Here is a 24922-nt window from a genome sequence, read left to right on the forward strand (position 1 = left end):
ACCACCAACTCCTCTTCCGTCTGCGGCAGGTTAAAGATTGTTAATGCTTCAGCAGCCATAACTGACGCAAATAAATTAGTGCTGACAGAATGCTGACTGACTACGCTAACTGACTATGCCAACTACGTAAGCTCCGGATAGCCGTCCTGGGGTGTGCACTGATTCTGACAGGGACACTAACTACGCTGGCCACGAGAACACTACGCTGATTCTGACAGGGACGCTAGATTGACTACGCTCACTACTTAAGCGGCTGCAGGAACACACTCTATTGACTATGCTAACTACAGTACTTAAGCAGCCGTAGGAACACTACGCAGATTCTGACAGGGACACTAACTACGCTGGCCGTGGGAACACTACGCTGATTCTGGCAGGGACGCTACGCTGACTATGTAACTGCCGCCGTGAAAGTACACAAGTACTGAAAGAGCAGTTGGTGTGCTGTGGAGATGGGCTGAGGAAAGCTGAAGTGCGGAAGAAGGGCACTGTGAAGCAGAACCTATGGAGAGTGACGCAGCAGCTTCCCCTGAAGGCCTAGTTACTGTAGCGGAGAAAGAAGTGTTCCAGTATAATAAACTTCCAATAAACTTGTTAAAATTCTCCATTATTGTTTTGAAAATGTAAATGCTGTTGATGTTATATGCAATACCTTATGTTCTGTGAATGGTGTGAGACACTGGACCACCTCACCAAAAGAAATAAAATTGCTTCAGACTAAAATACTTACCTGAAATTCAACCTGATACTTACCAAAGTGTTACATCTGTTTTTCAGGAAAAACACACTTCATACTTTACCATCCCAGTGGGGATTCAGTGAGAATATGCCCGAAGCATGGTAAGCAAAGAGAGCCATTCCTGGGGACTGGTCCACTGATACTTTTAGTAGTAACTAGAATCTCCAGTAATTCATCAGGGGGGAGGGGGGGGGGGGGGGGGGGGGGGGGCTAGCTTTTACAAACTGCACACACTGTTCAAGTCTTTGGAGAGTGATAAAGTAGAGAGAAATAAAGTACCAGGCTATGACACAGGCGTTGATTGACTGGTACTGTATCCCTCTCCACCTTAACACACTCCAAGACTTAGTACAATTTCACATATATGTATATGATCACATATCAGGCTGCGCTGATGGGCCAACTGTTATTTAAATAGTAGGAAGTCTTGACCTAGATAGACATGCTGCACATTTCCTGGGGGAAGTACATGTTTGCATTTGATGCCTCCAACTGTCAATACACCACTGGAGTAGAGTGTACATCAATGGCACATAAACCTCACTGTACAAGGGATTAATGTAACACATATCTCCCATGTCCCCTAAAATTTCTTATGCTGGGTACACACTAAACAATGCATGTACCCAACCGACGATACAACAGATATAACAATATATTGGTTGGCTGTACACAGGGGCGGATTGGCCTGGCGGGAAACCGGGACATTTCCCGGTGGGCCGCTCTCCCCCTGGCCGGTCTCCCCCCTGCCGGGCCGCAGACCGCACTACTGCACTGATTAGCGGCCGCGGCCGCAGCATCCCTCTCCTGCCCAAACCAAATATGGCGGCCGCGGCCGGCCGCAGCTATATCATTGACAGATTTAAAGATGGCCGCGGGAGGGCTGCTGCGCATGCGCGGCCGCACGCAGCTCCTCCCGCGGTTCAATGCAGAGGTGGCCATCGCGGGTGACGTCACCGCGCTCCCGCACTCCCGCACACTAGCCGCCCACTAAAAGGAGACAGGCAGGCTGCACGCACTGCAGTGTGTGTGGGTCCAACTTGGAATGCTGAGCGGCGGCAGGGGGCAGATTTACTGAAGCAGGGGAAATAAGTAAGAGGACTGCATGTTTTTTTATTTTTTTGTGCTTAATTGATATGGACGTGGGTCTCTTCATTAATGTATGTGCATGTAAGTTGCTGCCTGGGAGCAGTTTTGTGCCCCCCCCCCCCCCCCCCCTTAAGTGTATGTATATATGTATATATATATATATAAATATATATATATATATATATATATCATTATTATTAAAGGGGGGACAAAAATTCATCACAGGCACTTAAAGTCCATACACACTGGGCGACTATGCCCAGCGTGTATGGACAGCTGAGGGGAAAGCCGCTCAGTGTATACTCAGCGGCTTTCCCCCTGCCCGACACCGACGGAGGGGGGGAGGATGGCGCTGCATAGCGGAGCGCTATGCAAAGCTGCCCTGAAAGCCGCTCATCTGCTGGTATAACCAGCAGATGAACGGCTTTCCCGGCGATGTTGCGGAGCATGCAGCATACACATTGGGCGGCTTTGAGCTGAAAGCCGCTCAAACCTGCTGTTTTGAGCGACTTTCAGCTCAAAGTCGCCCAGTGTGTATGGGTCTATACACTTGTGAAGCCACGCCCTGTAGAACAAATTCTGCAAGATAAACGAGTATACATTGCAATATCTTAAATAGAGTAAATCTGTAGAGACATGACATGCCCTGACGCCGTTTGGGGTCTCCGTGGCAACGGATGTACACTTCTTGATGTCATCAGTGGCAGAGCCGTAAACGGCTTCCAACGTGTCCTTCCTGCCCCAGCCCCGGCCTGAGACTTTCATTACAGATTTGGGTACTTATGTACTATCTGGGCGCCCGATTTTTTGATTGTATGCCTTAACTTAAGGTATACAATCAACGCGATGCGACGCGATAATCGCATCGCATTCGACCAAATCGGATGCGATGGACCCGATTTTTCCATAGGATTCAATGTTAAAATGGTCTGAGTCCATTTTAACATAGAATTCAATGGGAAAAAGGGGTCCTGTTCCTTGCCCCACTATCCAAGTGGGCATGGAGTTGGATATAAACCTGTGGCGAGCCCGAAGCGTGGCGAGCGAAGCGTGGCGAGCGAAGCGAGCCCCGCAAGGGGACACAGATTTTTTTAAAAAGTATTCTGTGTCCCCTCGAAGGGGCTCGCTACGCTCGCCACGCTTCGGGCTCGGTGGCTCGCTACGCTCGCCACAGGTTTATATCCAACTCCATGCCCACTTGAATAGTGGGGCAAGGAACAGGACCCCTTTTTCCCATTGAATTCTATGTTAAATTGGACTCAGACCATTTTAACATTGAATCCTATGGAAAATCGGGTCCATCGCATCCGATTTGGTCGAATGCGATGCGATGCGATTATCGCGTCGCATCGCGTTGATTGTATACCTTAAGTTAAGGCATACAATCAAAAAATCGGGCGCCCCGATTTGGTCGCATGCGATGCGATGTGCCCGATCCGACCCGATTTCTAAATCGGGCGCCCAGATACTACATAAGTACCCAGATTTGCTCTATTTAAGGTAATGCAATGTATAATCATTAATCTTGCTGAATTTGTTCATATATTAGCATGTACAGCAGAAGTGGCCAAATGGTCGATCGCGATCTACCGGTCGATCGCTGACCTTCCGCCGGTAGATCGCGATCATTTTCTAAAGTGTAAAACCCCCGTTACTTTCAAATTTCTTCTGAAGCCTCTTCTGGCTTCTGCTTTCCCAGTAGTGCATTGCGTGGGTGCGTGGATGACGTCACCGTGAACCCGCGCACTGGCGCTGTGCAGGACCACCAAGGCGCTTTCATCAGGAGTGACGGTGAAAGCTCTGCAGGGCAGGAGGTCAGAGCGATGGAGACTGGAAGTCAGAGGGGTGGCGGCGGTAGCGACTGAAGGCTGAGCAGCAGCAGGCAGAATCTCAGTCGAAAAAGTGAGACTGAGTTTTTTTTTAATAAATGCTTAGTATGGTGGGGGTTTGGGTTGGGTGGGGGTGGGGGAGCAGAGAGAATATTGGTCTCTTTATCCCAGCTAAATGGGATGTTGATTTATGGCCCATATATTTTCTATAAAAAGTAAAAAAAGTAACACTACTGTTTTTTTATACTATCTCTGCACTGTTGTGTGTGTGTGTGTGTGTATATATATATATATATATATATATATATATATATATATATATATATATATATATATGAGGGCACATTTCGGCTCATTCCCTGTGTCAGAATGTGAATTTCAGGCTCATTCCCTGTGTCAGAATGTGACTTTGGGGCTCATTCCCTGTGTCAGAATGTGAATTTCGGGCACATTCCCTGTGTCAGAATGTGAATTTTGGCTCATTCCCTGTGTCAGAATGTGAATTTTTGGCACATTGCGTGTGTCAGAAAGTGAATTTTTGGCACACATCCTGTGTCCTAATGTTAAATTTTGAAACCTGTGTCCTAGTGTGAATTTTGACTCATACCTTGTGTCCTAATGTGAATTTTGGCCTATTTTGGTGTGGCATAATGTGTAAGGGGCGTATTGCACTGGAAAGGGAATATTTTTTGCACATGGGGAAATGCCGATAGATCACAGGTAAGTAAGTGTACAAAAAGTAGATCTCGAATTACAAAAGTAAGGCCATCCCTGATGTACAGTCTTGAGAAAAGGACCGCTGGTTCCTGAAACGTCAACCTTCAATGTACATGCCTTCATTGCAGTATTTGTGATGTGTGAGGTAATTTTTTAAAAAAACAGCTATCTATTTTAGGACTATATATATATATATATATATATATATATATATATATATATATATATATATATATAATATATAATATATAATATATACAGGTTGAGTATCCCTTATCCGAAATGCTCGGGACCACGAGCATTCCGAATTAGGGATTTTTACGGTTTTTGGATTTTTATTTTACATACTTACCTATCCTCCGGTTGGGTCCCCGATGGTCCTCCGGCGTCCATGGCAGTCCTTCAGCTTCATCTTCGGCGTCTCCAGCGGTCCCAGGAGTGCATTGCGCGAGGTCTCCTGGGAACTCGCTCAATGCGCTCCTGGGACCGCTGGAGACGCCGGAGATGTAGCTGAAGGCCTGCCTTGGACGCTGAGGGACTAGTTAAGTATAGAAAAAGGACCGGGGGGTGGGGAGAAAAAAAAATTAAAACTATTCCAAAAAAAAAAAAAAAAAACGTTTTTTGGAATAATTCAGATAACTGATATCTGGATACGGGATACTCAACCTGTATGTGTGTGTGTATATATGTGTGTATATGCACGTGGGGGTTAGACCCTGAAAGAGCTTCCAATATTAGATAGCGGCTACCTCTACAAAATCTCCCCTGTTAGTGGGAGACTATATACATATATATATGTTAGTGGGAGACTATATATATATATATATATATATATTCAGCAGATGTGGAAATGAAGTAGATACCCCAACGCATGGCACTTCAGGATTTTAACAAGCAGGTGAAATTTAATAATTACAACGTTTCGGGATGATAGACAACACGTCGTCAGGTGTACTGCGGCACTCAGAAATAAAGAAATACACAGAACGCCAGACGACGCCAACGTTTCAATGTTCAAAAAACTTTGAAACGTTGGCGTCATCTGGCGTTCTGTGTATTTCTTTATTTCTGAGTGCCGCCGAATCTCTGCTGTATGTATGTATGTATGTATGTATGTATATATATATATATATATATATATATATAACTTGCATTACACTCAATGTCAATCGGTATAACTTGCATTTCACTTATAACTTCCAGAATACTACCATTGAGTTTCTTGACATTCTCTTAACAGTTCCCCAAAACAGCGAGACCCACGGCTACTGCAGAAAACTCACTGTTTTTAGCCACGAGTCTCGCTGCTTCTGGAGCCGCATCCGCCAATTCTCCCTCGCTCAAAAAACGGAGCGAGGGGGAATTGGCGTATGCGGACTGTGTGTTGAATACTGTCAGGGTGAGTGGTGACAGCGAGCAGGAAGCCCTGCTCGCTGTCACCACTCGCAAACAGCATTGAATACCTGCCTTTGTGTCAAGGGTATAGAACAAATTAAACAAGGAAAAAGAGGAGGTGACATTGATAAATATCTCATAAAAAGGGAAACCCAGTGGATTTTAAAATGGGGAACTCTGGCCCCCGCTGGATTGAATGAAGGCTATGAGATTACGCCGTTCCTCAGATAGAATGGGTTCTGTATGTGTAAGCGCTTCTGTTTATCCACTACTCTTTTACATTATATCGATGAAAGTGTTATTATAAGGCCGATGCTAATGGCCTATATGATATTAATATGCTATGTTTTTATGTCTATTTTTTATATATATTATTATCATTATCAAATTGTTTGTTGTATAAGTATTGTGTTATTCATGTATGCTATTTTGACATGTGTCGTCTTTTAAAATGTCAGCAAGTGTGTTGACTTTTTTCCGATAAGTGTGTCCTCACAAACTGAGGTAAACTCAGGTGATGAGTGACTAATTTACTTGTTTCATAGTGATCTCCTATATTGGGAAAGTCTAAAATGTTTGTATTTACAAATGTCGACACATATGTATGTATTTTAGCTCTTCTGTTGAATTGCTAGGCTGGCCACAACCAGCATTACATCACTCTGCCGTGAGAGCAATCTCATTGGTTGGAGTCTTGTTTAAGTTCGGGTGAGACGTCACATTAGCCACGCCCTTGTGGCTTGTGACTTACTGCCCGTCCTCACTGATTCCCCGCTCCAAGCCAGTGTTGGTGTCTCCGTGTCCTCCTACAGCGTACAGCGCAATCCAGCGTGTGTGGGGTGTAGTGTCCAGGAGCTTTCGACCTGCCTGCCGGTGAACAGTGAGCTGATATTGCCTTTGTGGTACATGTTTATGCCGTGTGGTAACCAGCCCACATTGTATATCAATTTGGTACGAGCAATTGTTTTTACTTTGGATCAAGTGTATTGTTGGATCCTTATTCAACTCTTTTAATGCACCATGAAGCGCCCTCTTCTATCTTCCTTGTGTAATATATATATATATATATAAAAATATATATATATTCCACGAACTGCATCACTCTGTTCTGATTGAAGTGTGTAAATGAAGACTCAAATCATGGTTTTGATGCATGAATTTAGTCATACAGACCCTGCAGCATACCCCTAGCCATAGCTATTGTAGAGCCCAATGTGTTTTTATTTTATTTATTCATTTTTGTGTCTAGTGTCAGTGTGTTTTTTTCCCCTGTTGTGGCCACCAATGTGTATGGTTTTCTGTTTGGGCCAATTTTTGTTTGCTTTTACTTTGGGGCCAGTCTGGTTATTCATGTGGGGGCATATGTTTTTGTTTTCTTTGGGATTCTTTCTCCCTATAGGAGGTCAGTATGTTTGTTACCTGTTGGGGGTCAATTTTTTTTTTTTTTCCTGTGGGGTCAATGCTTTTTATTTATTTCTGTGGGGGCTTATGTAATGGTGTTCATACAGAGTTGCTGAGGCGCAAGCACCAACAAGTGTATTATTTATGTGTTATGCTTTCCTTGGGGTTACAGAAGGTCAGCTATTCACAGTATGGGCGTGTTATCGGAGTGATATGGGCGAGTTGCTGAAAGTGGTTGCTTACTGAGAAGCTGATTTGCTCTGGTTTTAGAGGATGAACTGCACCTAGGATCGGGCTGGTAAAAGCTTCAATAATGCATAAATAATAGTAATAATAATAAAAAATAGAAGGAAGGCCGCAACTGCATGCAATGCTGAATCCGATTCTATTAGTAGGGGTCCTCCCACTCTTGACAGACTCCACCCCCTCAGCAGACCCCGCCCCCAGGGCTGCTTCCATAAATTTCCCGGGCTGGTTTAACATCCCAATCCGCCCCTGGTGAGGGGCAGATTTATTAAGCTTGGAGAAGAGATAAACTGGAGATAAAGCGGAGAAAAGGTAAAAGGAGATAAAGCACCAGCCAATCAACTCCCAACTGTCTTTTTCAAACACAGCTGATTGGCTGGTGCTTTATCTCCTTTTACCTTGTCTCCGCTTTATCTCCAGTTTATCTCTTCTCCAAGCTTAATAAATCTGCCCCTGAATGATATTTTGCGCAATATATTGCTGGCAACTGCATATAGAAAGCATACCTCCCAACCGCCCCTCTTTCCTCAGGAATGTCCCCAAAGCCTTAATCAGCTCTTTGGACAGAGGGTGAAAGATGGCGTTCAATCCCTACCTTGCTGAGCAGAGATATACTGCTGGTAACCTATCAGTGAATACACCACAGGCATTTATGCACTGCCAACACCACTGTCATCCCCGCGCTGAGGATACTGCCGGCACCCATGCATTACTGACACTGCCAGCTGTTTATACCACAGGCACTCCTGCACTGCTGACACAACTGCCACCCTCTGCACTGCTGACACTGCCATCGATCCAGCACTGAGGACACCGCCAACAACTGCACACTGTGTACACCACAGACACTCCTGCACTTTCGACACAACTACCAGTGAGCCACTGCCGATACAGCTGTCACCCTCAAACTGATGACACCGCCATCACACATGAACTGGGTTAAACAACCAAAATTCTTGTACTTCCGACACTGCCTGTACTCCCTCACTGAGTACACAGCCGGCACTCCTGTACTGCCTACACAGCCGGGACCCATGCACTGAGGACACTGTCATCACTCCTGCACTGCCGACACAGCTAACACCTCCTGTCACAGTAAGTGTACAATTGATGTATTCATCCCACATTGTAAACTAGCTGCACTGTTTCCAACCCGCACTGTGTCCATCCCCCATTGTATTGACCCACACTTTATATAACCCACACTGTATCCTGCACTTTTTCCAACCTGCTCTGTATCTAACCCACTCTGTATTCCGCAATGTATACAACCTGCATTGTATCCAACCTACACTATATCCCGCACTGTGTCCGACCCACACTATTTCCTGCACACTATCCAACACACACTGTAACAAACATTGTATTTGAAGTGCACAGTATCTAATTAACACTGTATGGGACCAGCACTGTATCCTGCACTACATCTGAAGCAACTGTGTCCTACACTGTATCAGACCTGTATTGTAATCTGTACTGTATACGAGGCGCACTGTAACCATTTGTTTAATCATGGCGGTTTGGCAAACTAGAGCCAAATTGAAATCCAAATCCAGCAAAAATGGTCTGGCGCACATCTCTAATGTATATGCTTATTATGGATTCAATCCTAGTCATTGCAGCAGCAGACACACTTTACTAGTCCAAAAGTGCTCTTTGACAAAAACGCTCCAAACATTTCTATGCGAATCTGGGATGAAACCAGTTTGAGAAGGGTGCAATGAATCCCTGCGGCAATGACACATCGCACCGCACCCTCCGCCAAGCCTTCGGATTGATGTCTGCCTTAAAAATGATACATGTACCGGTATATGTCTTTCTGTCTACTAGGAAGTGCCTGCACAGTGATCACACAGCTTCTGTGCTGGGATCTCTGTAGCCTGATAATAATTATAGGATCACTTATTGCTGTGGTTCCCAAATTATTGAATCACTGCCCTAGATTATCAGAATCTTTCACAACACCACTAGGCCAAAGCTTTACTTTAATGAGAAGTTTACAAAAAATATGAGCGCTGTCCCTATCCGTCTGATCGTGTCAAATGGAAGGGTTCCCTACTGCTTAGAGAGGTGCCTACCACGTCCTTAGCATGCACCTGGCATCCTGTTCCATGCTCCAAGCCCCTCACTTTTATGCTGTCATGATGCCATATTTGGGGTGGTGTGTCATGGACTAGTACCGGGGCCCTTATTCATGTTTGTATGTAATTGCTTTTTTCTTTAGGCTTTAGAACAGCCTATCTTAGCAAGTGAAGCTGCTGCCCAGAATAGAAGACAGACTCCCACAGGAGCCACCGCAAACTCATGCAACTGCATACACCTACATAGACTACAGTATAAGCAAGGACCAGGAACATATACAGCTAGAGGTACACTATGGTCATGCAGACTGGCTGCACAGTTGGAATGCTGGCACCTGGTCTCTCTACTGACATGAGCTCTGCTAATGGCAGGTACACACCCTGAAAACGAATATAACATGGCAGTGTTTTTACTATCACTCCCTATTATCTCCCCCTTCTGTCAATCACTCTACAATAAACATCTCAGTGCGTGATCACAAAAGCATTCTGACGTGTGTGTAGTGTGAATGCTGTGCAAGCACAGTCTGCATATAATCACTCACTTGCATGAATATCGGCACTGGTGTATACACAAGAATTAGGCCCACGGCGTGTAAGTACCAGGCTACAGCTCTGATAAGATTATCTCTGAAGTACATGTTTATATGTTTCCCATGAGCATATCCAGATGGGATTTCTAAACAAGAAAAGGTGTGTGCAAGGTATTTCACGAGGGACAAAAGCAAAAGGGAATATGGGTTTGCTCTATATAGTTAAAAACATACACGTCCGAATGTTTGCAAAAAAAAAAAAAGCTGTTTCTGGATGACTGAAATAAAATATCACTATTAATACATAATGTAGTAATATTTATTTATTTATTTACAGTTTCTTATATAGCGCAGCAGATACCGTTGCGCTTTGTAATATCAACATACCTGTAAAAACTTTGGGAGAAAAGATTGTTGTTCTATACCAAACAAAACATGTAGTATCTCCAGGACTGACAGTAACTGGCACACCTGCATCACCAGCCCAATTGCGTAGAATGTATCTGCAAAAGAATCTAAACACAGTATGTTTTATTGAGCAAGCATACAGCTTATGGGCAGTGTAAACAATTGCCCTCAGCATAAAATGCAATACTGTGTCACTATTTACATGACCTTATTGGCCACACTTGCACTCAGACTACAGAATTCAATATGGGTGCAAATAATTTTTATGAGTATATTATATGCCCTACAGGCAGTGATGGACTCCGTTTTGAAAACTTAACGGCTCCTGTGACACCTCAACCAGTCACCGCTGGCAGCATTCCCAATGTCTCCAAACAATCAATACTATCAGCATTTCCAGTCTTCCCATCCATTTCCACCTGAGGCCTCTGTCTTTACATCCCTGCAAAGGTCTCCACAGTACTGAATAGGGCATTCTCCTCTATAGGCTAGGCCTCAGACTCCAGCTACCCCTCTTACTAGGCTTATGTAGGGTACACACCAGAATGATTTGGCCTCAAAACACCCAATTTATATACAATCTCGACCGATTGTATGTAATTTGGCCATGTTTTGGGCCATTTCCGATCCAATGCGCGACCCTGAGGGTCATTTTGTAGTTTCACAGATCCTACCTGCAGCAGGTAGGATCTGGAAACGACCATTCAGCTGGGTACAGGTCAAGATCGGATCGGATTCAGATCGTGTGCAGGTCGTGAGCCGATTGTACGATCATTTTACGATCTGCTCATGACCTGCATCGTTCGTGTGTGTACCAGGCATTAGAACCCCATGCCCTCCTGCACCAGTCAACTTTTATGGCTGCAGGAGCAGCATTGACTATGAGGCTGGATGGTGATGCTCTATCACTAACTTGTAGCTAGCACGCAGGAGGCAAGAGTGGTGCACACTACCCCCAGGACAGGAGCAAGCTGGAGTTCTACATCTGGCTGTTAAGAGACAAGCTAAGGCTGAAGATCAAGTTAGATGCGGACATCAGTAATCTGCTGGGGGGGCTCCCAGCAGGAGGTAGTAGGGAAACCTCCTGCCCCAACTGATATTTAACATTACGCATTTACTATCCACAGTACTGCCCAAGCTACTATCTATAGCTATATCGGCCTATAAATACTTTTATCAGTCTTCAGTAGTCAATTGGTTCAGTAGTCTTCATAGCCCAGGCTGTAAAACACTGCAAGTTATTAAACTGTGATGTAAATCATAAGACACACACACACACACTCTCAGGGAACACAACTGCAATATTACCTTTTCCAAAGAAAAGAAGCCTGGCTGTCATATTTGTAAAGATCCAAGAATGGCCACAGAATTGAAGGAGATAATAGATTGAAAGATAAGCCTTCATCTTGGACCTGCAAAGAGTAGGAACATAGAGGAGACGTTCAATTAAGTGTAGTCCGTTATATATCTTATTTTAATAGAGCAAATACTTGGTCAACAGGCAATCATCTCTGTCAGGCACATCAGAAAAGGGAATAACGTGAGTTATGGTTCCCATACACTAGTGCAATTTGGCCTGTTTTCATATGATGAAATCAGGCCAAATCACATGTGTATGACGTCCAAATCGACCAGATGCGGGGTCCAGTGGGCATTGGGTCAGACGTCAAACATGCTGCACATAAGATACATTGTATGTGCAGCTGTCAGTTGCACATTCCGGGTGCTTTGTAGCATTTGTTTTCCCTTTAACTCCCCCGGTAGCTCCCCGGAAGTCTTTTTACGTGCGATAAGACTGCCAGGGAAGTTCAAGGCAGACTTGTGGCAAGTCGGGTAAGTGTATGGGGGGGCTTTAGAGCACAGGGTTCTACTCACTCTAGTGACACCACTGGAACTCTGGGGGAGATGTATTATAGCAGCACTGATCAGGATACTATAGCACTCCCTGCTTTACAGAGGCAAAACAAGAAGTAGTTACAGTAGGATGCACTGTATTAACATCCCATCTGCCAAAGTGGGGACTGGAAACTCCCCTCTCCTGCAATCCCTGCCATTACTGATGTTCTGTGCCTCACCTGCTGGCCAGCTCCACTGGAGCATGCACAAGATTTTGGAAGTATCTTGAGAACTCCTATATGCAGCCCGAACCCCAGCAGCCACCACAGACATGGACAGTGTTGTCACCGCTGTGGTATTGTTTATTACTGCTGCAGCAGTTGGTGAGCTATCTTGTCATCACCTACATGTCTCATTAATACATGGGGGAGTAGTATCTGCAGCACTTACCAAGCGCTAAAGACCGCAATCTATTCTTTTTCTGTCTATGTGCGTATACTTTATACAGTATATGAAAACACAACAAGAAGTGGATCTCCTCAGCGCTGTTCACAGGATACTTCTCAATAGTACTTCCCAGACTAGCTAGAAGAGGTTCACATAAAGGTTTCTTTGGAATGGTCATCAATTACAGGTACATATGAAAAAGGACTCACCTAGGGTCAATGCCCTATATGCATCCAAAGGTTTCTTTAAGATGAAATAGGCACCGGGACACTTGGAAATTCTCCAGAATAAAAGTTCACACTTTATTAATAAAACAGGAACTCCATATCACCCATCTACAGCCACGTTCAAAAAACCCTCACCCGGAATGGGGGTTAGTCGGGGGCAGTAAGTCCACAGATGTTTCCAGGGAAATTGGAGATAGGAGTCCTGAATAAAATCCTTCAAACACCAACGCGTTTCGAACACTGCTTGTTCTTCCTCAGGGTGTGACATAAAAATGATCTCAGGGGGGGATTTTATACCCTAAAGCCACCTGAACATATCTAAAACCCGGCAAAATCCATATAATAAAACATTCCTTAAAGCCTATTTCCATACATAAAAACATCCTATCTTCTAATATAAAGCCTCTCGTCCACAGATATCATTACTACTATTATAAACGCCACAATTATATGCATAAATGTGTTTTTATATTCAGTCCGTTCAGTTCAGTACGCTCCAGGTCTTACTAGGAAGCTCTTTCACTGTGTAGCGCCGGTTTTCCGTACTTCCGCTTCCGGAAACCGGCGTCACTTCCGCCGCATGGAGCGCATATGCGTGTCATCCGTCTCCTTCCTGGATCTCTGCTTCCGGAAGGCGGTGTTACTTCTGACATACGGAGCACACTTGCGTGTCAGCCTGTCACTTCCGGATCCCTTACTCTTCCGGAGCTTTATAGTTGGAACGCAAACGGACTCGTCTCCTAGGATACCTCCTTGTACTTATGGTATCCACGGAGATCATAGCATCAAACCGGAGTAGTCTCCCATATTTAGAGGTCAGCGTGTAACCAACGAACATAAAATATAAATAGAAAGCAATTAGGCAATATTCCAGGACATAATCTCATTATATACAGTATACATTTTATTCTGTGAGAAAACATTTTAGTTCAAAATCGGCATTTAAGCCGCGGGGGGACAAAGTTTTTAGATTATAAATAAGACGCATTTCCATCTGTGACAGTCTGACATCCCTGTCATCCTTTCTCCAGTTGGAATTGATGACCCTTATGCCACAAAAGGATTTTATTTGGCTAGGGTCACTTCCATGATGGATTTTGAAATGGTGAGATACATTATGCGTCTCCACCCCCTTTCTAATGTTCCTTACATGTTCTGCAAGGCGGATTTTTAGTGCCCTGGAAGTCTTTCCAATATACTGTTTATCACAAGAACAGCTCAACATATAAATACAATATTTGGAGTCACAAGTAATAAAATCTTTTATTAAAAAACTTTCTCCCGTTTGGTTAGATTTATATTCTGTGATCTTACTGCTATTGGATTTGCATATTTTACAGATACTACAAGTCCCACATCTGTGGAAACCTTTTGATTTGATAGTGTTTCCAATCTTAGGGGCATTAATGGCGCTTCTCACCACCATATTCTTGATATTATTAGCTCTCCGATAGATGAACTTCGGTACCGGTCCTATATGCTTTTTCAAAAGGGGGTCATTATTGAGTATGCCCCAATGTTTTTTTATTATCTGTTCGATTTGTTTGTGCTGAGTATTGAATTTTGTAATGAAAGGGACTCCAATCATACTCTCTTTCTTCTTTTTGGGCCCTTTCTTGATGGCCTCTAATCTATTCAATTCAGCTCCTTCTTTCAGTGCAACCTCCACTCTCTCTGGGTCATATCCCTTGGCTAAAAATTGGGATTTTAAGACATTTGCCTGATCATTATATGTCTCCAAATCTGTACAGTTCCTCCTGATCCTATAAAACTGACTCTTTGGGACACTCTTTTTCCAGTTTTCATGGTGGTTGCTTTCAAACGGAATATAGGAGTTGCAGTCAGTGCTTTTTACATAGTTTTTAGTTTTCACAATATTTTCATCTATGTAAATGGATAAATCCAGAAAATGCACCTCCTGTTTACTCCTCTCAAACGTCAGGACAATGGATGAGTTGTTGTCATTGAGATGTTCTGAGAAAACATCCAATGAAGCCTCATCACCCCTCCAGACGAACAAGATATCGTCAATGTACCGGGACCAGGACACCAGGCTGGCACCATATGGGTGACCACCCCACACGGAGGTGGCCTCCCACCACGCCATAAACAAATTGGCGTAGCTTGGTGCCAGCCTAGTGCCCATAGCGGTCCCGGTCAACTGAAGGTAGTAAGATCCCTCGTACCAAAAGTAATTGTTATTTAAAATAAGGGATATACCCTCCAAAATAAAACTCTTGTGATCACTGGGTGTATTATTTAAGTCCATAAAATATTCCACCGCTGTTAAACCCAAATCGTGCTTAATTATGGTATACAAGGAAGTCACGTCTGCAGTGACCAAAAAATTACCCTCCTCCCATGCAGTTTCTTGTATTTTTTGAAGAACAGAAATGGTATCCTTCAAATAAGAGGGTACCTTCTGTACCATAGGTTGGAGTAGTGAGTCCAGGTAATGGGATAGGTTAGATAGTATAGAACCTGTCCCAGCCACAATAGGGCGTCCCGGTGGATTCTCCTTGCATTTGTGTATTTTGGGTAGCACGTATATCACTGGTACTGATGGTGAAGTGATGGAAATGTACTCTTTTACATCCTTGGTGATAACGTTCTTTCTGTGATAAGTATCTAAAAATGCTTCCAATTTTAATTTTATTTTGTCTGTCGGGTTGCCTCTTAATCTCTTATACGTATGAGCATCGGATAGTTGTCGCATTATCTCCTCCTGGTACTTAGTAGTATCCAGGATCACTATGCTACCCCCCTTGTCCGCGGGTTTTATAGTGATCAATTTGTTCTCTTTTAAATTTTTGACGGCTTCCCATTCTTTTTTTGAAAAATTTGGGTTCCTCTAGACCATATAATAGAACCTATAGAAGAGATAGATCTGAGGAGAGGAGGTCCCCTAAAAGATGGTTTAATAGACCTCAGTTTAACCCTAGAGGGAGAGGATCCCCACTACAGGATAGACCCAGAGAACAAAGAAGGGAATACCGTGAAGACAGGAGGAGGGGAAGAATTAATAGGGATACCCCATATCGGAGATATGAGGAAGAAGATAACCATCATTTTTTAGACAGGAGGATACAGAATGTAGAGGAAAATTGACCCGGATATCTGAATTAATTAAAACTAGTGAGATAAGACCGCCCTTGATAAACACAAAAAAAGCCAACAAGGTTAAACATAAAAAAAGAGGTAAAAGGGGAAAGAACCCCCATAGGAAAGAGAAAAGAAAGAAAAATAAACGTAGAAAAAAGAATAACCTAGAGGCCCCCCAAAATAATTCAGAGGAGCAACAACATAAAACGACCATTTTTAATCTGAGTTCCCACGTATTAAATGAATACGAACAAAGAGTCCTGGAAAAGGGTTTAAAGTTTGCCCCTACCAGCACCCCGGATAATTTCGAGGTGTTTATTGATTTACAAAAAATGGTGAGGAAGCTTGCTCTTAAACGTTTTTTCGAAGAAAAAAATAAAGATACGGAGCAAGTTGAAGGGGAAGAAGTTTACTCCACCTTCAGAAAAAAATCCACATTTTATCCCTTACATAAAAGGGGGTGCTTTGTGGAGTCGTTTGAACGACTTGTTAGAGACGACCTGGAGAAAATAGATTTTAAACCCGTAAGGAACCCAAATTTTTCAAAAAAAGAATGGGAAGCCGTCAAAAATTTAAAAGAGAACAAATTGATCACTATAAAACCCGCGGACAAGGGGGGTAGCATAGTGATCCTGGATACTACTAAGTACCAGGAGGAGATAATGCGACAACTATCCGATGCTCATACGTATAAGAGATTAAGAGGCAACCCGACAGACAAAATAAAATTAAAATTGGAAGCATTTTTAGATACTTATCACAGAAAGAACGTTATCACCAAGGATGTAAAAGAGTACATTTCCATCACTTCACCATCAGTACCAGTGATATACGTGCTACCCAAAATACACAAATGCAAGGAGAATCCACCGGGACGCCCTATTGTGGCTGGGACAGGTTCTATACTATCTAACCTATCCCATTACCTGGACTCACTACTCCAACCTATGGTACAGAAGGTACCCTCTTATTTGAAGGATACCATTTCTGTTCTTCAAAAAATACAAGAAACTGCATGGGAGGAGGGTAATTTTTTGGTCACTGCAGACGTGACTTCCTTGTATACCATAATTAAGCACGATTTGGGTTTAACAGCGGTGGAATATTTTATGGACTTAAATAATACACCCAGTGATCACAAGAGTTTTATTTTGGAGGGTATATCCCTTATTTTAAATAACAATTACTTTTGGTACGAGGGATCTTACTACCTTCAGTTGACCGGGACCGCTATGGGCACTAGGCTGGCACCAAGCTACGCCAATTTGTTTATGGCGTGGTGGGAGGCCACCTCCGTGTGGGGTGGTCACCCATATGGTGCCAGCCTGGTGTCCTGGTCCCGGTACATTGACGATATCTTGTTCGTCTGGAGGGGTGATGAGGCTTCATTGGATGTTTTCTCAGAACATCTCAATGACAACAACTCATCCATTGTCCTGACGTTTGAGAGGAGTAAACAGGAGGTGCATTTTCTGGATTTATCCATTTACATAGATGAAAATATTGTGAAAACTAAAAACTATGTAAAAAGCACTGACTGCAACTCCTATATTCCGTTTGAAAGCAACCACCATGAAAACTGGAAAAAGAGTGTCCCAAAGAGTCAGTTTTATAGGATCAGGAGGAACTGTACAGATTTGGAGACATATAATGATCAGGCAAATGTCTTAAAATCCCAATTTTTAGCCAAGGGATATGACCCAGAGAGAGTGGAGGTTGCACTGAAAGAAGGAGCTGAATTGAATAGATTAGAGGCCATCAAGAAAGGGCCCAAAAAGAAGAAAGAGAGTATGATTGGAGTCCCTTTCATTACAAAATTCAATACTCAGCACAAACAAATCGAACAGATAATAAAAAAACATTGGGGCATACTCAATAATGACCCCCTTTTGAAAAAGCATATAGGACCGGTACCGAAGTTCATCTATCGGAGAGCTAATAATATCAAGAATATGGTGGTGAGAAGCGCCATTAATGCCCCTAAGATTGGAAACACTATCAAATCAAAAGGTTTCCACAGATGTGGGACTTGTAGTATCTGTAAAATATGCAAATCCAATAGCAGTAAGATCACAGAATATAAATCTAACCAAACGGGAGAAAGTTTTTTAATAAAAGATTTTATTACTTGTGACTCCAAATATTGTATTTATATGTTGAGCTGTTCTTGTGATAAACAGTATATTGGAAAGACTTCCAGGGCACTAAAAATCCGCCTTGCAGAACATGTAAGGAACATTAGAAAGGGGGTGGAGACGCATAATGTATCTCACCATTTCAAAATCCATCATGGAAGTGACCCTAGCCAAATAAAATCCTTTCGTGGCATAAGGGTCATCAATTCCAACTGGAGAAAGGATGACAGGGATGTCAGACTGTCACAGATGGAAATGCGTCTTATTTATAATCTAAAAACTTTGTCCCCCCGCGGCTTAAATGCCGATTTTGAACTAAAATGTTTTCTCACAGAATAAAATGTATACTGTATATAATGAGATTATGTCCTGGAATATTGCCTAATTGCTTTCTATTTATATTTTATGTTCGTTGGTTACACGCTGACCTCTAAATATGGGAGACTACTCCGGTTTGATGCTATGATCTCCGTGGATACCAGAAGTACAAGGAGGTATCCTAGGAGACGAGTCCGTTTGCGTTCCAACTATAAAGCTCCGGAAGAGTAAGGGATCCGGAAGTGACAGGCTGACACGCAAGTGTGCTCCGTATGTCAGAAGTAACACCGCCTTCCGGAAGCAGAGATCCAGGAAGGAGACGGATGACACGCATATGCGCTCCATGCGGCGGAAGTGACGCCGGTTTCCGGAAGCGGAAGTACGGAAAACCGGCGCTACACAGTGAAAGAGCTTCCTAGTAAGACCTGGAGCGTACTGAACTGAACGGACTGAATATAAAAACACATTTATGCATATAATTGTGGCGTTTATAATAGTAGTAATGATATCTGTGGACGAGAGGCTTTATATTAGAAGATAGGATGTTTTTATGTATGGAAATAGGCTTTAAGGAATGTTTTATTATATGGATTTTGCCGGGTTTTAGATATGTTCAGGTGGCTTTAGGGTATAAAATCCCCCCCTGAGATCATTTTTATGTCACACCCTGAGGAAGAACAAGCAGTGTTTGAAACGCGTTGGTGTTTGAAGGATTTTATTCAGGACTCCTATCTCCAATTTCCCTGGAAACATCTGTGGACTTACTGCCCCCGACTAACCCCCATTCCGGGTGAGGGTTTTTTGAACGTGGCTGTAGATGGGTGATATGGAGTTCCTGTTTTATTAATAAAGTGTGAACTTTTATTCTGGAGAATTTCCAAGTGTCCCGGTGCCTATTTCATCTTAAAGAAACCTTTGGATGCATATAGGGCATTGACCCTAGGTGAGTCCTTTTTCATATGTACCTGTAATTGATGACCATTCCAAAGAAACCTTTATGTGAACCTCTCCTAGCTAGTCTGGGAAGTACTATTGAGAAGTATCCTGTGAACAGCGCTGAGGAGATCCACTTCTTGTTGTGTTTTCATGTCATTTTGGGTTTGGTAGCCCTCTATGTGTGATTTCTAGCGGCTGGTCCAAGTGAGCGCAGACTGTTTCCAATAATTCCCTTGTGTTATCTTTATACAGTATATGTGTGTGCAATGAGGCAGCAGTCGGGAATAATGATAGCCAGCAGTAATGTTTATTAACTTCATCCTCAGGATAGATACGTACATAAAATTTGCATAATCATACACACCAAAAAATTCAGAATGAGTGTGCACTAAACCTATTTTCTGAGGAGCAGACAAATTTGTGAGTCCTCACTGATACAAGGTCAGTCTAAATAAAAATTAAAACAACAAATAAACAGTGTTTATCTGAACAAATCCTGTAAAGTGGGTCTCATATCACATAAGGAGGAATCATAGTGTACCACAAGAAACAAACAGGATTTATTGGACTAATAAAAAACACATACTGTAAAATGTAAAAACATCAAAAAGCTTATTTGCATAAAGTAGGGCTGACTGCTGGCTGGAACTCTGTGGACTTCCCCTCACCCAGTGCGTTTTGTCTATGGCTTGGGCACCATATCTACTTGGTAGCCACATCCATAAGAAAGTTGTGTTAGGTAACTTACTGGATTGTTGGACTGAATCCACGTGGAAGGCCAAACACCTACCTGGAGATGTTAATTGTGTCTCCATAGAGGTCTTGTTCTATGCATTTGAACCATTAATTTGATGTAAATGTTTTTAATGTAGTATTTGAAGTACTATAATATGAGTGGACAAACAGTGAGAAAAGTCCCAAGGCGCTTGCAGCCGCAAATCCGACGGAGGACCACAACCAAATCCTCAGCTAGAAAGTATACCAAAACCCGAAAGGCGGAAATGATGGCGTTGAACTTGTTTGCAATCGAATCTTTGCTCTTGATGCGAAGTGATTCAGGTAGTTTTTCTCGTGATGTTCATAAATATGTGAAAAAGAAAATGTGTAAAAAACACAATGTGTGAATAAATGAACTGAAATGGGAAAATATTCCAGAAGTTCATACTTGTGTATTATAGCGGTGCCCCCGATGTACATCGCGCAATGTTTTTATCACATCGCATGCCATGCACCCGATGGCATGCGATGCGACGCGATTTTGGCCCCCTATGCGATGAAACATTGTATAAGCACCCTAAAGGGTGCTTTTAAGCACCCAAATTGGTGCTTTTAATGTTAAATGTACCCCCACGCCACCCCCCCACTATAAACGTGAACCCGAAGCGTGGCGAGCGCAGCGGTACCGCGAGGGGCGGCGATACGCGTCCTCCGACCTTTTCATACCCCCACTATCCACGTCGGCGTGGAGTTGAGAATACAAAGTGTGGCGAGACACCGAGCCCGAAGCGTGGCGAGCGGACACGGATACCTGTGAAGCCCGCGAGGGGACGCCGATACCTGTGAAGGTATCCGCGTGCGCTCGCCACGATTTGGGCTCTGTGGCTCGCTGTGCTCGCCACATTTTCTATTTTCAACTCCACGCCGACGTGGATAGTGGGGGTATGAAAAGGTCGGAGGACGCGTACCGCCGCCCCCTTGCGGGCGCGATGCGCTCGCCACGCATCGGGTTCACATCGCATTGTATGGCATTGTATGCCATACACAATGTCATACAATTTTAAAATTGTATGACATTGTACAATATCGCACCGCATCGCATACCATCGCATGCCTTATGGTATGCGATGCGGTGGGCGCCGCTATAATACACAAGTACCGAAATCTAAATTGCAGTGTTAAAATAATGCAGCCAGTATTCACCCTGCACAGAAACAAAATAACTCACACAAATCTAACTCTCTCTGCGCATGTTACATCTGCCCCACCTGCAGTGCACATGGTTTTGGCCATTTCTAAACAAATTGGTACTGCAATCAGATCTGAATAAGGGCCTTTGTGTTACTTACACATATTTTTTCTTTTTCACATATATATATTTATGAACATCATGAGAAAAACTGAATCACTTGACATCAAGAACAAAGACCTCCAGACAAGTTCAGCACCATCCTTTCCGCCTTTCAGGTTTTAGTATAATATGAGTGGCATTTTCCATTCTTCTCAAAATGCTTTCTGGTAAAGAATATTGGTATAGGCCAATGATAAATTTGCTTGGATAAAAGTAAAGGACAGATTTGCTGGATAAAGGAGATTTTACAGAAACCATATATAAGCATTCAATATACAATATGCATATATTATTTGAAAATTACTTTTATTGTATACTAAATGACTACACTATCGGCACCATCTTGTTCTACTATTGATCTGGCAACAATCTTTCAGGACAAGCAGCTGTGTTGTTCAATTGTGTTGTGTGCATGTTTGTTCATATAGATACATTCAGGGCCGGCGCCACCACTAGGCAGCTTTAGGCATTTGCCTAGGGCGCTGGCCACTAGAGGGCGGCACCGAGCTGAGCTCTTTGAAAGCGAAGAGGACCAAGACAGATACAGTCGCCTGCCAATTAACCATCCCAGCCGGCTGGGTCACTACCATTAGTGAAGTAAGTCCCCTCACACTATCAGCACCGCTCTCCCCCCCCCCCCCCCTGGTTATTACCTGCGGTTAGCATCCCTCCCCCCCCCATGGAGCTGGATTGCGTATGCCGCCGTTAGCACTGTCCCGCCCGCCGTGTATTTGTGTGGATAGTGCCCACAGGTAGGTGCCCCCCCCTCACGGTTAGGCACGTTGGATGGTGGCAGCCGCAGGTACCACCTTAAACCCCCCCTTCCCCGTGCAGCCAGATAGCGAAATCTGCGGGTAGAAGCCCCTGCCCCGTGCAGCTGTATAGTGGAGCGGCCCGCAGGTAGCACCCCCACCCTCCCGTGGAGCTGGATTGTGGCGGCCACGGGTAGCACCTCCACCTCCCCCTTGCAGCTGGATAGTGGCAGCTGCGAGTAACAGATCCCCGTGGAGCTCGATAGTGCAGCCCACTGGTAGCACCCCCCACCACCCCGATGGAGCTGGATAGCAGCGGCCGTGGGTAACATAGACACCCGATCACCCACGCCTCCTATATCTTTGTTTCAGCGCTCTACTTGTAGCAAAGAGATTTCTTTTGTAACAGGTGCCTGCATTGCATTAAAGAGAGCACTATTCATATGTTATAAGTGAGTTAATTATAACTTATCATAATTATATATTGTACGCCCACGATTCCTAATGCCCCATACCCTTGTGATTCACATCCCCCTATATCCCCATGTGATTAACAACCCCCCCCCCCCCTTCCTTCCCTAGCCAACCACTACTGCCCCTGCATACTCAGTAACCAAGATGCTGGATGCACACATGATGACAACATGGGCAGGCTGTTTTAGCAGGGCACTGCTAGAGGGGCAGGGTACATTTTGCCCTTTAAACATTGGGAACAGGACAGAGTCATGCTAAAATAGCCTAGTGTGAACACATTTTGGTGGTGGTGGTGGGGGAAGGAGGAGGGGGGGGGCTTGGGCTAACAGTTTGCCTAGAAACCGCACCGGCCCTGGATACATTTTCATAGCGACCATGTGACCCAACCTTATGGTGAAACGCATGTAACTTCCAGCTCTAAGTCCTACAGGATGGACCACACTCCTGAACAAAGGCCCTCCTGTACTTACTAACACATGTATCTTTTATTTCCTACTGGGAATGATCTCTCATCTGTGCTAACATTTATCCTCCTGCAATGCCTCCACTGATATTGTATCAGGGGTTATTTGCTGTAACATTTAACACAGAACTCAGAATTCTTTATTCTTCTACATCATTCTTGTGATCCAGCTGCCCACTCAACCGCCAATGAATGCCTGGGAAATGGCAGATAATAGAAGTGGTGGGAAACTCACATTCTAACCCAAAGTACTTGAAGCAGCTTCTTCCCATCTCGAATACTGCAATCTGCAGATGATGGATTATAAACAATATCTAGAATTTGCCATCTGGGGGTAGGTAGAGCTTTCGGTTTTGTGGCTCCGAGTGTAGAATCCTTCAAAAATAGACTCAAGGCTTCCTGTTCTCTCAAGCATTTCACTATTAGCCACTGTTAAGCTTGTTTTGTGTGCTGTAAAATGTAAAGGACTTTCAGTCCTATTGGGAGAAAAGTGTTATATAAATAGTATTATTATTATTATTATGATGATTGTAACTTTGCTATTTAGAGGCACAGAGGTATTTATTACCAGACATTTGGCTACTACCTAGATAAATTATTTACTTACTAGTTACCAGCTCATAAAAATGATTCAATAACATAACAGTAATGTCAGTGCCAGCGGCTGAATAGAGAAACACTGATATTGCTCTTAAGGGGCCCATACACAGTGCGATTTGAGGGTGCGATGCAATGCATGCTCCCGTGCACATCCCATTGCACAGATCAAAAAGTATGTGCTGCACTCCCTGAAATAGCAGCAATCTCCCTCTCTCCCTCATTAGTCTAGCAATCGCCATCATTTCCCCTAGCCCACATTACACTGTTACATTTTTTTTGGGAAAAAGGAATGAGAAATAGATACATTTACATTGAATCATCAGCACCATATCCCAGCACTTTACCAAGTATAGTAGCTCTTACTGACTGCTTTGGGGCTCATCTACATCTGGATATAAATAATTTTAAAAGATTCCGCTCAAATGTAGCAATACACTCACGCTTCTAGGTGCCATGTTCACAATCTCTTTTCACAATCTCTCCATATATGGAACTAGACACGCCCTTTAAGTGGAGAATGACACGCCCCCTCAATGGGGCGCAGTGCAAAATTCTACTACCAACTATAATCATCTTGAAACTATTTTTCAAAAGTAGGCAAGTATGTGGGACTATAAGTACTAATAATTGCTACACATACTTTCTGGGGCATGGATTCTATGAATATATAAGAATATAAATAAAATGATACTACTGCAGCATTGACAATGATTGTAGACATTTTCAGTAAAATTAGTTGAATACTTGTGATTGGTTTTCAGTTTATTTATGATATAAGCCTGCAGAGGACACATTGACTAAAATTTATGAAGATTGGAGTTCTATTGAAAATGTTGATATGGGCAACCATATTCTATCTATTATATTCAAGAAAGTGCTAAATAAATAAGTAGAATCTGATTGGTTGATATACTGTAGGCAACATCCCATCTTCAATACAACTCCCATCCTAGTAAAAAAGATGTACATCAGCACAAATTCTGTTGGACCATTAAATCTGTAAAAAATGTTGAGTACCTTATTAAATCCTTTGAATAATACTTAATATAGCTATCAAGTGATACACTAACACTCCAGCCCAGAACAGTGATTTTCAACCTTTTTCAACTCGTGGGGCACCAATTGC

At 43.3% G+C, this 24922-nt stretch overlaps 1 protein-coding gene across 5 annotated transcripts in view; it reads right to left on the reverse strand.

The window, feature by feature from the left end:
* HACD4 (3-hydroxyacyl-CoA dehydratase 4) overlaps positions 1 to 24922 on the reverse strand; it is a 58680-nt gene that overhangs the window by 19450 nt on the left and 14308 nt on the right. For 2 of the 5 annotated variants that reach the window (XM_083184732.1, XM_083184740.1), the window contains exons 2-4: positions 23432 to 23672; positions 11747 to 11850; positions 10418 to 10545 (exon numbers count right to left, since the gene is read on the reverse strand). In XM_083184732.1, coding sequence (XP_083040858.1) covers positions 10418 to 10545; positions 11747 to 11850; positions 23432 to 23433 — 234 coding nt within the window. In that variant the 5' untranslated portion in view covers positions 23434 to 23672. Of the gene's footprint in view, positions 1 to 10417; positions 10546 to 11746; positions 11851 to 23431; positions 23673 to 24922 lie in introns of those variants that run through there. The other 3 variants (XM_083184760.1, XM_083184749.1, XM_083184768.1) reach the window with 2 other exon arrangements.

Source organism: Crinia signifera, chromosome 1, assembly GCF_055691185.1.
Source record: "Crinia signifera chromosome 1, ASM5569118v1, whole genome shotgun sequence".
Classification (NCBI taxonomy): Eukaryota; Metazoa; Chordata; class Amphibia; order Anura; family Myobatrachidae; genus Crinia; species Crinia signifera.